This window comes from Drosophila navojoa, chromosome 5 (assembly GCF_054131105.1).
Source record: "Drosophila navojoa isolate 15081-1374.11 chromosome 5, UAZ_NAV_1.0, whole genome shotgun sequence".
Taxonomy (NCBI): Eukaryota; Metazoa; Arthropoda; class Insecta; order Diptera; family Drosophilidae; genus Drosophila; species Drosophila navojoa.
The window spans coordinates 5,958,689-5,972,723 of record NC_142893.1 but is presented as its reverse complement, the minus strand read 5'-3'; the positions used below and the strand labels follow the sequence as shown (position 1 = coordinate 5,972,723).

The 14,035-nt window shown below is 41.1% G+C and overlaps 3 protein-coding genes across 4 annotated transcripts in view; 2 read left to right on the top strand and 1 right to left on the bottom strand.

Moving 5' to 3' along the window:
- sbb (scribbler) overlaps positions 1-1,538 on the top strand; it is a 110,180-nt gene extending 108,642 nt beyond the window's left edge. Inside the window, exon 11 of the mRNA XM_089261545.1 lies at positions 4-1,538. Within this exon, the coding sequence (XP_089117671.1) occupies positions 4-77 (74 nt within the window). The 3' untranslated portion in view covers positions 78-1,538. The remainder of the gene's footprint in view (positions 1-3) is intronic.
- Positions 794-3,494, bottom strand: pen-2 (presenilin enhancer, gamma-secretase subunit). Of its 2 annotated transcripts, XM_089261581.1 has the most exons (4): positions 3,268-3,494; positions 3,094-3,198; positions 2,854-3,029; positions 794-2,339 (listed from the first exon to the last, which is right to left on the bottom strand). In XM_089261581.1, the coding sequence occupies exons 1-3, from the start codon at positions 3,326-3,328 to the stop codon at positions 2,890-2,892; spliced, it is 306 nt and encodes a 101-aa protein (XP_089117707.1). In that variant the 5' UTR covers positions 3,329-3,494; the 3' UTR covers positions 794-2,339; positions 2,854-2,889. The 2 variants fall into 2 exon arrangements, with proteins under 2 accessions (XP_089117707.1, XP_017961576.1); XM_018106087.3 differs by lacking the exon at positions 794-2,339 and having other exon boundaries at positions 2,805-3,029.
- A 400-nt stretch (positions 3,495-3,894) lies between these two features.
- On the top strand, positions 3,895-5,618 carry Ote (Otefin). Its single transcript, XM_018106084.3, has one exon. The coding sequence runs from the start codon at positions 4,092-4,094 to the stop codon at positions 5,382-5,384; it is 1,293 nt and encodes a 430-aa protein (XP_017961573.1). The 5' UTR covers positions 3,895-4,091; the 3' UTR covers positions 5,385-5,618.
- The last annotated feature ends 8,417 nt before the right edge of the window (positions 5,619-14,035 follow it).

Genomic DNA, 14,035 nt, shown 5'->3' with positions numbered 1-14,035 from the left:
TAGCGGCCGTTTTGGCCAGCCAACAAGCGGCTGCAGTAGCTGTGATAAATCCATTTCCGCCGGGTCCGACAAAATGAGAACCACTGAATGGCAGCAACGAGAAGAAGGCCTACAATGTGAAGAACAACTAGCGGAATGCTGGAATGGAATTCGAATGCGGATCGGGAGCGAGATCGAAACTGGAAGAGGCAGTGGTTGATAAATACCCAAATGCATTTGCTATTAGCCCTGGGCGTGCGCACATAAATCATATATAGCATATAAATAAAGGATATATATTTAATATTTTTACAAACGTTACAAAACAACAACAACAACAATCCCAAGCACCCCAACTTAACAACAGCAACAGCAACAAAAGCAACTACAACAAAAATCGACTATTTATATTTATAAGTATTTTTTGTATGTTTCGTTTAACGTGTTAACTATAAAGATTTAGTTTAAGTCCTAAGTTATCACTACTATTACCAGATACAACAAAAAAAAAAAACGAAAAAACAAACAACAATATATATGCATATATGTATATGTATGTATATGAATATATTTCTAGACTACATAACAAATATGATATAATTATATAGCATAAACTACAAATTAACAATGTTTTTCCTAAGTGTATTTTGCATATATATATATATACATATTAAACAAAACATAATATAATTATAGTATATATATATATTATTCGAGAGAGGCGTAAATCGAACATGAACAAAAGAAAACGTAGCAAAACAAAAAGAGAAGCAAAAGCAGTTTCGAATTCTGCTGTAGTGTTGATTTCTTGTAAAAAAAAATAACAAAAACAAACAAACAAAAATTTATATAATTAATATTAATGCATATTGTTTAACGAATTATTATCGATTATCGATTACCAATTACCAATTACCGTTTACAGATTACCAATTACAAAAACAAAAAGAAAAAACAAACCGTAGCACTTACAATTTAGCATTTAGCATCGTGTATTAATTAATTAATCCTTATCTGTGTTGCGAATGGAGCCAGCGCGACATTTGCATCTAAAAGACAAAGGGCGCGCCCATTCTTCTATAACTTATATATATTGTATATGTATATGTATGTGTGTACTATTCGTATCCAGTAGTTTCTCCTCAGAGAACGCTAAACAAAAGCAGAAAACCCTGAAAAAGAAACACACACAAACAAAAGATAAAAATTATTTTAGTTTTGTGAATCATTTAGATGTTTCTAAGCGTGTACTTTGAAATATTTATACTATATATAAATATATATATATATATAAATGTATGTGTATGATATGATGAAAATATAATTATTAATTATTATTACTATTATGATTATTATTACTATATGATATATGTATGTGTAATTTACATTTATATATAAATATAAATTAACTAGATTGTGAATGTAAAGTGTGGAGCAGAAGTTGAATGTTCTGTTTGTTGTAGAGCTCACTAGCCGCTTCATCATAGACTACACGCGTGATTAAATGGCACTTAATGTTTTATATTAAAGAAAACAAACTAAAAACTATAAAGCAAAAACCGATTCTTTAGAATTTATCAATCAACAACAAGTGAAAAACAAATAAGTATTGCATGTAAATATAACTTAAATCGAGACTTTTTATAAAGTGTAAATTAGTTGCGATTCCCTGATTGATTGATTGATATGTGACATGTGTGTGACACTACGGCCACATATACCATTGGGAACTCACAGGCAATTGAGGAAAAAAACAAAATTAATTATGTATGTGTGTGTGTGTTAGATTTGTCTCCCCACATTGCATTTTTCACTTTCGCAATCATCGCAACATTCAATTCACTCGTTCGTAGTGGAATCAGCGTAGTGACGACATTAATTAACAAAGGATAGAAAACGTAAACGAAAACTGACATCAGATTAGTTGATTATTCAAAATGGTACAAGCGCAGACATTTTTAACAAACAAATATTTATGTATTTTTAAAAATCGAGCAAATAACAAGAGCAAGCAAAACTTTATGACATTCTAAAACAATGAAATTGTATGTTATATCAAGGCAGCTGGAAGCCGTGGACGAAGCGGAAATGGAAGCGAAAGCGCGATACAACAAAATGAAACGAATTCGCATTCAAAAGAAAATTAATACAAATTATGAGGAAGAATTAACACATAATTAGTGTGTAAGAGAATTTCAAGAGTATAGTACACATATATTGATATATATATATATATATATAAATATATATAACAAAAAATAAGCTTTAGATGTGAATAAAAAATGTATTTAAAAAGTGAATTGAGTGTTCTCTATAATCATATATTGTATATTGTGTTTTAATTTATTTAGTTTAATATCTTTTGTTTTTATATATATATATATATATATATATAAAAATTGGTGATCTGGAATAATGCCTCGAACTTCCATAATCCTCACCAGCCGAACAGCAATAAGTCGTTCCAACACCTTCGATATCGAAGGGAGAAGACTTATCGGCCTGAAAGAAGATGTCAGGTCTCTATGCACAGTAGAGCCGCGCACATACTATGGGCAGTTTGTGAATTGACACAAAACTCGATTTTGCAGGACTCATATGCGTCTATAGTTGGATTTAGCTCAAATTCCCCGATCGCGAAGGCAAGATTTCTTTAAATTTACAATGCTGCCCTCTAGAGTATGCAATGGAAATGCACTTTTCGACATCTCATCACAAAAGTATGCAACAGTTTTATATCAAATGTCTGTAGGTACTCCCGCTGCCCTCGGGAATATGCAATAAAAACACATTTTTGACATTCCAGCACAAAATTATGCAACATATTTTATTATCATTGCAACACACTATCTGTAATTTATTTAGCTTAATATCAATTTGTTAATTTTAATACCATAAAGTAGACTCGACTCATGAGACCCCTAAGGGTATGATAAAGCTAATATAGTCGGCGGTGGCACCCCAAGCCGCACGATTCGTTTGGAATAGAATAACCCAGGTGATCAGTGCAATTGTCCAGATGAATGTCCCTATAGCTGAGTATATCACATCTGCAATGGAGAAATCAGGTAACACAGGGTATACATATATAATGCATGCTATTCACTCACTTACAGCGCTTTATTTGAGTCTGTTCGGTGTATGGCGGCTTGCGAAACGCCTCATCAAAGAACCAGCAAACATTTACGGCCCACACGAAGGGCAGAAAAGCAAAGCCAGCTAAAAGTAAAGTTTTTTTTTTTTTGAGTGAGTGAGCGAGAGATGGAGGGAGAGAGAGTTTAGTCATACTCAGAAAGTAGATGCGGCAGAGCTGTAGTTTGCGTGGGTTTGGTGCCTTCGATATGTCCATTGTGTATGCTAAATGTCTACGTGGACTCTCCAAGCATAGGCTGCCAAGTTAGAATTATCTCCTGTTTTTTTTTAGCAGCGAGACTTAGTTTTATTTACGTTTGTTTTCCATTTACTTGTCCAAGCTCTCTTAGCGATGTAAAGCAACCCAGGAAAACTGACAGTGCTGCCAGACAATCAAATGCATTGTTTCTCCGTGCCATTTTTAGCAGCCCTGGTCAACGTATTGACCGTTTTCATGAATTATTGTGCTTCAACAAGCAATATGACAGAGAAGTGATATAAACAAGTAGTAAATTAAGTAAACTATATACAAACTATAGACAAAAAGTTAAACATCAAACTAAAAATTAGGCAAAAACATCACACTAATAAATCCTATGCCTAAAAGCCTGCTAAAAAATATTTTTGACTGCAAATTGAAAAGTAACTATAGTTTGAACCTATTCAACACTCAAATCGAGTAGCGCTGCCACATCTGTATCCGATATACAGACTGCTTTCAAATTTATTAAAAACCGGTTTCTATAAAGCTATAAAAAAAAATTTGTAAAAACAGATATAAAATAAATTTTACCGAATCTGTAGTGCTTTATAAAATCAGTAAAAAGAAACGCGTGTTCATTGTGTGCAAATATTCATAAGTTAATCGATTATTTCTGCATATCGCTCATCGCTAACTAACATCGCACCGCGCAAAAAAGGGACGCGCAACTGCTTTCAATTTCAACGAATAGTGAAAAGCGTGTTTGGCAACAAAAATCATGGCTGAAACTGATAATTTGGACAGTTTGTCTAATGCCGAACTGCGTGCACGGATGCTGGCCCAGGGATTGCCGAATATACCAGTCACAGATAGCAGTCGTAAGGTGTTGGTGAAACGTTTACGTGCCTCACTGGGCGGCAACGCCGCCTTGCCGGCAGGCAGCCCGAAGAAGAGCAACGCACGTCGCGAGACTTTGCAGCCAGCAGCTGTTTCTGCTTCTGCTGCTACTACAAGTGCTGGACAGGTGGATAAACCAGACGCGGCCCCAGCCGCAAGTAAGGCACGGCGCACCATTGCCGTCAATCCCAGCGATGCCAAAGAGGACGAACGTCGTCGTCAGCAGCAGCAGCCAGTGAGCAAGCCACAAGCCGTGCCGGAGGCAGTTACAGTAGCTAAACCAGTTCCGGTCAAGGCTGCGCCCATACAGTCACGTCGCATTTCCAATTCGGAGCGACGTGAACAGCCAAAAGAACGGATCGCTCGCAAGCCGGAGCCAATTGCAGAAGAGCCCACAGTGGCCAACCAGCGCGAGAGCGAGGAACCTTTGCTGGTTAATTCATTGATCGTTCTAGAGTCCGATGACGAGGAGGATGAGCAACTGGCCCAGGCTGCCCAGGATGCTGAGGATCAGTATAGTGAACACAACAGACAGATCGGCAGCAATCCCAAGCCAAGGTCCAAGCTGACGGCCACCACCGTCAATACTCATGACTATGTGGCCAAGCCACTGTATCCCAGCCTGCAGCCCAAACCATTGGAGCAACGGCGTCTCAAGCTGGTTTACGAGGATGCACCCAGTCCCATCCAGCCACGCGCAACACTAGGCGCTACCAGCACCACTAACAGCTTCGAGTACCGTCCTGCGACTGGACGTTACTCCAGCTATATAAGCTCACCAGCCCAGAGCTACACAACTGCAGCATCCTCAACCCCTGGCCACAGCAGCAGCAGCATACGCCGCTCGCCGCCACGCACCTACAGCAATGAATTCAGCGATGATGCCGCTGAAGAGGATGGACAGGGCGTTAAATTTGAAAGCGACTTTGCTCGCAGCTTGGCACGCCTGCGCGCCGAACGAATTGGGGATCGTGGCGCCAGTTACAGGCGCAGCGTACCAGCCAGCAGCATCACCACTGGGGGACGCCGTTCCCTACGCCAGGAACAGGCCTCATCCCTCAACGCACTGGCTCGCTCTTGGCGGACTCTGGATAACAAATACAAACTTAAATCTAAGCTATTCATATTGATTGTACTGCTGGTGCTCTTTGGCGTCTATCGCTTCTATTACTAGAGCAACATAGATGTCCGGCTGTGCCATATAGTGAAATACTCGCATTTGTCACACTTTTTATAATACTTTAGTTCAGTTTTGCTTACATGTGTTAAATGCTAGCTAAAAATTAGTTTCAACTATTTCTGTGTCTGCTTCTTTGTGCAACATTTATGTTAATGAGGTCCATTGCAAAATTTCTGTTCATACACTGTGTCTGTTTTACATGTAACAATAAATGAATATACAAACATACATACATACATATACATATATATTAGATATTCTATAGATTTATCTATGTCGCAACTAGGCAAAGGTATGCCATGCATTCGTGTCTTCGAGGACCAACCACATGGGGCAACAGCAGCCGCTAATGATAGAAAAGTATTTGGAATGCGTGTACAACACTTGTCGGCATCGCTGTGACCAAATGGAGGCGCACACACACACACACACGCACACGCACACCTGATCAGGTGGCTGAGCAGATGCCGCGCTAAGAAATCTTTGTTGTTTTTGTTGCGTTTTTTTTGTTATTGCGATAAGAATTAATAAGAATTCGCTGTGGCCGTGGGGTAGACGAGAAGAGGCGTGGCATGTTTGGGGATAATTTTATTAACTGGAAATCGCACTTGTGCGTAAATTTTCTTAAGGAAATTTTTACCTTATTTAGCAGCAACCGGATCTCCATGTACAATAAGTTATGAAAATTGCAAAACAACTAACGCGGCCAGACGGAGCTAAACAACTAGAGCTGTAGACGGAAGCGGAGAAGACGAAGAGGAGGTACAGGCAGAGGGGGTGAAGATGAAGAGTCGAACCCGCCTGTCGCCGATGATGAATTCCACAAATACACGAGCGACATCCAGTTGGCCGGCTGGCTGGCAGCCCGGCTGCGGCAGATTCCTTGAAAACAAAGCCAATGCCTATGCAACAGATATATATGTACATATATACATACTTATATATATAGATATGTATATGTATCGTGCGGCTAATAAATACGACGCGCATTGCTAGTTGCTCTTAATGAAATTAACTTCCAGGAATTGCCTACATGGCCAAGCACCTCCCGCCAGCCAAACAATGCCCAGCAGCTGCAGCTGCACTCGCCGCTTCTTAGTCAGAGCTTGGAGAGAGAGAGAGAGAGAGAGTGGTGCACAGTTTATGCATTTGCCAGCCATTGGCCATGGAAATTAAATGGAAGCCTGCAAAAACGTTTCACGCGATGACTTCACACCAATAATAGAGACGTACTATGTGGCTGCCGCTGCCGCTGTTGCTGCCGCTGCTGTTGCTGCCGCTGCTGCTGCACCCACCAAGCGGGCAACTCAAGTGTGACATTCATGGAAAACAGAGTGGAAATATGATTTTATGGGCCTGTCGTTTGCTTAGAATATGTCAACGGCTGGACCAACGCCTTTTGTTTGCGTCACGTACCATGCAAAATGTGCGAATGCATGCTGCAAAGAATTGAAACTGGGAAAGGAGTCGCTCGGTCGCCCGCTCGGTCGGCTGGGCATCTTCTGTATGCATTCTACTATAGTTGAACTCGACTCGAGCAATGACTTCCTCGTTGGGCCAATTAAAGTTGTTGTCGCTGCGCACAAAAAATCATTTGTAAATGCAACGTTTGGAATAATTCACGCGCAAATTGCTCTACTCGCAAAAATATTGCAACATTCCACAGCAAATTTTACGATTATGCGTTTCGACAGCCAGCAGCAACAACAACGTTGGCGACAACTGGCAGCGGGCAACCTGGCAACCTGGCAACTTGGTAACTGGGCAACTTGGCAACTTGGCAACTGAGCAACATTCGTAGGCGCACATCAAATCAAATCAAATTGTAAGCAACGCGCCTCGGCCATTGCACCTAGCCTTCAGGCTGCTGCTGTTGCTGTCTTGGTCCATTGCTGCATTGCAGCATTGCGCTGTGCGTCGTCGTTGCTCCACATCAATAAATCAGCCAGCTAATTGTTCAACTGACTCCTTGGCGAAATGTGAGAGAATTGAGCGTGCAACCGCTTTGAACTCTGTCTGCCCAAAAAATGTGAATTGTTTAGCAGCCAGCATATGCAAGACATACGATATGCGTTAGGCCTTAACTATTGGCCATAAATTACAAACTTACATGCGGCGTAGCTAATGCTAGAATTATTTAATTTTAATGTTTAAACTAAAGAGCCAACCAGGCCTAAGTCAGCAATAAGCCCAGCTATATGGATGTATGTTTTTCATAAACATGTCAAACTCTTTGCCTAAGTAGATGAAACTTATGAGCAAAAGCTTATTATACACTGTTTAGTGTGAGTGTGAGCGGGTATATGGGTTGTGTAGTGAAAGAGAGGGAGAAAGCGAGAGAGAGATAAAGAGAGAGAGAGAGAGACAGAGAGAGAGAGAGAGAGAGAGAGAGAGAGAGAGAGAGAGAGAGCGGGAGTATATGGAATGATGTGTGAATGAAAGAGAGCTAAGTAAGGTAGAATCAACTAATTTTCGCTGAGAAGAGCGACGTTATCTATTTAAAATTCCTTTTTAATAACTTCTGTCGGTTGCTATACTTTCCCACGGCATATAATTGGAGCATTGCAATGCATTGGGATTACTGAATACCTACATACTAAACATATTGTCCATATATTCGCTCGCTTTGGCATTGGTCCATTGAAATAAATAAATTAATACCAATTTCATTCCTGAACAATATGAATGGCTTTATAGATCTTACACATCTAAAACTCATTATAACTTTATCAGTGTAAAATCTACTATATTTATATTTATTTATATTTTTGCATGATAGATATTTTTCTGGTGCAATTACCATAGAGTTACTTAATAAAACTACCTCATAAGACTAACTACAGAGCATCTGGCAGTCGCTAAACTCCCTCACATAAACTTTCTTTCCAAAATAATTTTAAATTTGAATAAAATCTGTTAAAAACTAACATAAATAAACGCCTTTAAAAAAACATATAAATAATAGATTCACATAAATACAGATTGTTAAAAAAAAAGTCCAGCAAAATAAAAACAAAAATGGGCATAAAAAAAAGTTTTGCAGAGTTTTTCTATGCATAGAATAAAATCTAAAGTAAAATAAAATAATATATGTACATATATATAATTTTTTTTTCTATTTTTCTCATTCCCATTCTTTATGTGTATTTTCTAGTTCAAGCTAAAATTTTTCAAAGAACTAAAACCCCAGTCAAAGGCCAAAGAAGTGCAATCGATTTGTCTCAACAGCTGAGCCGAGGCTCATAATGGCATTAGATATACTAAATAATCAGCATAATTAATCGCTGGAGATGCTCAGGTTTTGCAAAAACCTCAAAGCCTAAGTGGATAGGCAGGCAGATAAAAAATCGAAGAGTTTCGATTTAAACAATTTAATTCTATAAATAATGATAGGCTGTCCATAAACAGACAACTTGACTGTTGCTCGCTATATAAATAGGCATATCTCTATATGCGTATATATATGTGTGTGTGTGTGTTTTTATGTATATTTGCGCTGACTACTCGTTGTCAAGTTGTGGTCCACAGCGACCAATCAGTGTCAGCCGAAAGTGTCTCTTTTAGTGGACTAAGTGATGAGCTAATCAACTGGCCGCCGGCTGACCCGGCTGACTGTGTGCGTCGTTCGAGATATGTGAAGCGATGCGAGATTCGAGTTTTTGGGCGCTCGAGAGTCCCAAGTCACAATCGTCTGTCTATTTTAATAACATTATTTATGTGCTTGTATTTCGATTTTTTGTTGTTGTTGCTGCATGGGGACTAATCAGAGGGAGTGAGAGAGAGGGAGAGTGGCAGAGGGAGGGGGTAGCTGTACGGAGACGAGTTTGTATACTTATTGTAATTTGAAATTTTTGGTGTTTTAGGTGTCAATCGCATTAGACGGAAATCAGTTTTGTTTTATTGTACAAATTTATCGCGTTGCGCGTCTTATTGGCTCTGTTTTCTTGTTGTTGTTGTTATGTTTTCTGTTCGATTGTTATTGTTTTTTTTTTTTTTTTTGTTTCTTTGTTAGTCTCTTATTCCATTTGCCTGTTGTTTTTCAGCTCTCAATAATGTGCTTGTTTATGTGTTTCTGTTGCCGTAAATGTGACTCTCGGCTGTCGCCGTGCGTTGATTTTATGTTAAATTAAACATTTTAAGCGACGCTTTTAAATTGACTACGAGATAATTTGTGAGCCGTGTGTGGTCTGTGTGGTGTAAAGAGTGCATGTGTGTGTGTGTGTGTGTGTAAGGGCATCAAATAAATTATAAACTAATTTAAATTAAATCGAATAGCCTATCCAGTGTAACATGAGCTGGCCGCAGCACAAACGCGTTCGTTGTCCAAGTCTTTTGTTTGCCAATGCACAGAATACACACCTCGATATGTACATATATGTATGTGTGTATATGTGTGTATGCGTGCATCTGTTAATTTTTCATAATTAATTTTTATGCCCCGCCCCATCGCAATTAGGCGGCCAGCTACGTGCAACAAATTGCCGCATGCAAATGAAATCAAGTCATGCCTATAATCGGATTTGTTGCTCCTCGTATATTAACTTGTCACAGTTTCTATGTGTTGAACATAAACACAATTTGCGCTTAATCCGGCACAGAGCCTCTGCCGGCAACAGTTGCTGTTGCTCCTGAGACGGTTGCTGTTGCTGCTGGTCCTGCTGCTTGCAGCATCAGCTCAGCTGCTGTCACTTGTCGCTATCAATTATGACATTTTGTTGCTGTTTTGTCACTTGTGCCACTTGGCTTTGCCACCATACACACACACACACACACACTCACACACAGCCTCATCTAGTGCCGTTGCTGCTGCTGCTGCTGCTGCTGTTGGGGACGTTTGATGTGGTTCGGGTGTTGGCGATTGAATTACTTTAACCGCAATTGCGGCTCATATCAGCTGGCAATCAATCAAAGCTAAGTGCGCTCTGTCAATTCTCGGTTTTCACAATTGAAATGAGGCCTAAACTGACGCCCCCCACACACATGCCCTCTCCCTCTCTCCCCTTTGCTCAGTTTGAACAGCTGTTGCGGCACACATGGCGTATGAGTAATTCGGCCCCGTTTTGCGGTTATCGCAATTATTTACGTTTGACGCCCGGCATCAGGAAACGGTGTGGCATATGCCTTTGCATATATACGCCCCGATTAATAATAATAAAGTTTGAGTGCGCTTAAACAAATTGCAGCTACTTTAGAATTATTTATGACAAAATTGACCAAAGCAATATCGATTGCCGGCCGGCCGGCTGGCTGGCTAGCTGGCTTTTTGGCTTGCCCCACTGTGCTGCAGCTGCACCGTGCTGCGCCGTGCTGTGCTGTGCTGCACACTCCAAAATCTAGATTATAAACTTGGCTAATGCACATGCACATGCACATGCACATGCACCCACGAGTGGCTTTGGCTTATGCATGCGGACACAGATTTCGACAGTTGCGTTAGCTCGTTTTTTTTCCCCCGATTTTCTGCTCATTTAACGTTCGACGGCAGGCGGGGCTGGGGGTGTGGCCGCAAATTAGGCGCGAAAATATGCAGCAAAGTGAGACAAACAAGCGAGCCGCTAAAATGCACAAAAAAAAAGAAGAAATACACAGAAAAAAAAACTTGCCGCTGGTCAGCTAATGGTGTTAAAATTTTGTGCCAGCGATTGCATCTATGGCTATACAAATTGCAGCGACTGCACAAAATCGACAACAGCAACAGCACTTGAGCAACATGGCAGTAGCAACAGCAACAACAGCAGCAACAACATGAGCATCAGGGGCAGCAACACGGGGCAGCAGCTGTTGCTCAGCGTTGGCTCGTTTTGTCAACACGGCAAATGCTTAGCCGCGTTTTCCCAGGGGACACTTAACGCGGCTGCTTAACGTCTAAATCTGTCGTCAAGACGCGCTCAAAAGGCTAAAATGTTTGCGTTAACCAGCGACGCAAAGATGGAGCTGCTGGAGGTGACGCGCTTGCTCGCTGAGCAACACCAAGCGGGGAGTGCGATGCACGGGGGGCCAAGTGGCCGAGAAGGCACCAGCAGCAGCAGCAACAACAACAACAACACTAACAACAACAATTTGTATGCAACTTTATTTTTCGTTGTCGTTGTCGTCGTCGTCGTCGTCGCCGACGCTCAAGTTGACCAGTTGAGATTTCCTTTTACCCCAGCGCCTGGGTTGTTACTGTTGTTGGCCGGGCTGCTGGCTGGCTGGGCCTGGGCTGCCTTGTCTTTGGCTTGAAGTGCGTTGAACGAGTTAAAGTCAAAGCTGCAGCAAAATTTATGAACCGTCCCAGTTCGGCCATGGCCATGGACAAATAAGAAGCTCGACGACGGCCAACGAGAACGCGTGTAAACATTCTCCAAGTACACAAGGCACAACGGCCAGCGACGGCAAACGAGGCATCTATCCCTCTCCCTGTCTCTCTCTCTCTCTCTCTCTCTCTCTCTCTCTCTTGTTCGCTCACTCTAAATGTTGCCACGGAATTTATATGCAACATAATCAGCATAAATGCCGCCATGCGCCATCAAAATGTTGCGACTGCAACGCGCTCAGTTCGCAGCATTTGCCATCACTTGGGTGGGTGCCATTGGCAAACAAGTATCCGCTGTCGCTTCCTCTTCTTCTTCTGCCTCTACCTTTTCCTCTTGTTCTTCTTCTGCCCTTGTCGCTGTGCCTTTCGGTCGCCTGGGCTAATTTAAGCAATTTGCAAATTGAGAAATTGCAAATAATTTACAATTTAGCCAAGTTATTCGAAATACTCGCGAGTGTTAAGTGCTACCCATAAAATGTTGCCCTAATGATGAAAAGTGAATGTTGCCTGAATGCTTGATCGGCGACTGCAGCTAGCATGCAGCTGTTATCGCATGTCGTATGCATTGAGAACTTTCTTTCAATCTCGACGGCAATTAAAGCTGTTGACATGTTTTATATGACATTTGTTGGTCAGCCACAGGCGCGCTATGGGAAGCACCTTTCTACTCCATTCTCATGAGCTAAATAATTTAGCTCAATTTCTAAACTCTCATTTGTGATCTATTTTACGCTTGACATTTTCTCACAACTTTCTTGTCCTTTACCATGTTCTTGTCGTTTCCTTATTTTACTTTTAAAAGTGACTGATAGAGTGGGAGTTCTTAAGTAACGGAGGAAATAGAGATGAAATGAGAGAGGGAGAGCTTGAGAAAGAGAGATAGAGAGCGAGAGAGAGAGAGAGATAGAGAGAAGGAGAGTTCAAAAAATAGAGAATGAGGGAGAGACAGAGAGAGAGAGGAAGAGACAGAAGGAGATAGGCAAAGGGTGAGATACAGACAGAAAGAGAGATAGAAGGCGAGTACAAAAAAGAGAGAGGGAGAGACAGAGAGAGAGAGAGAGAGAGAGAGAGAGAGAGAGAGAGAAAGAAAGAGAGAGAGAGAGAGGAAGAGACAGAAGGAGAGTACAAGAGTGTAGGAAGAAGTCAGCAAAGTGAATGAGAGAATTTAAGAGAGAGGGGGAGAGAGAGTCGAAGAGATCGACGATAGATGTCTCGAGAAAAAAGAGATTGGGATAGAGAGAGACCGAAAAAAGGAATTAGGCAAACATAGAGTTTAGGAAGAGAGAGATGGCGATATACAAATGTGTATTTGTTTAACAAGGTCGATCTCTATAAACAAAATACAGCTCTCAAATACGACAATAAACGCGTCTAAACAATAAATCAGGCAAAAGCAACAGTTAGCAGCAAAGGTGACCTTAAAAAAGATATGTATGTATGTATATATACATATATGTATGTATGTGTATCAAACAGTATTTATATACTGCAAAGCAATGCTAGGCAAATTGAAACTCGATAGGGAAAAAGTTGCGGACGGCAACAGCAACAACAACAACAACAACGAGAAGAATAAAAGGCTACAAGAAAGCTCAGTGGATTGCTTTTGCGCTCCACTGCCGCCCACTTTCTTTTCGGTTTAATATAGCAGGAATTTGAATAGTAAAAGCCGCAATATGACAAACAACAACAACAACAACAACAGCAACAACAGCAACAACAGCTATAAACAACAATGCAACTCTATGCAGCTAACTACAAAACGCATCTCGAATCACTGACTCTTTGCGGTTTAGCCCCCGTGGGCAGTTAGGGTGAAAGGCAAAACAACAGCAGCAACTGCAACAGCTACAGCAACACCAACAGCAGCAACAGCAGCAACAGCAGCAACAGCAGCCGCGGCAGTCAGCCAAATGAGACAGCAACGAGTTAATTAAGTTTGCAGTGAAAACTGTCTTAAATTACTCATACTGAGCAACAGGCAGCAGCAACAGGCAGCCGCGACAGGCAGCAGGCAGCCAAAAATCTCAGAGAGTCCAAAGAGTCTCAGAGTTCCTGACAAACTGAGCCGCAATTGTGCCAACTTCTGTGACAGTTGCCCAAAACAAATTGCTGCCATTTAATGCGTCCCAAAAAAAAAAAAAAAACAAACAACAACAACAATATACATATATGTATAAAATGCCAATGCGCTGCAGAAGCCCCGAGCTCGCAGAGGCGCAGATCGCAGATCGCCGTACTCCCGGCCCTCAGTTCGCCTTCGTCTTCTGGCTATGACAAATTCCTTCAAGTTGTTACCATATAAATTTCTGCATTTTTCGCTTTGCTTTTATTTGAGCACAGCCACTGT

Coding starts and splice junctions, on each gene's coding strand:
- Ote (XM_018106084.3), top strand. CDS start 4,092: ATGGCTGAAACTGATAATTTGGACAGTTTGTCTAATGCCGAACTGCGT.
- pen-2 (XM_089261581.1), bottom strand. CDS start 3,328: ATGGACATATCGAAGGCACCAAACCCACGCAAACTACAGCTCTGCCGC. Junction 3,199..3,267: donor CTGCCGCATCTACTTTCTGA/GTATGACTAAAC, acceptor CTTTACTTTTAG/CTGGCTTTGCTTTTCTGCCC. Junction 3,030..3,093: donor ACAGACTCAAATAAAGCGCT/GTAAGTGAGTGA, acceptor TCTCCATTGCAG/ATGTGATATACTCAGCTATA.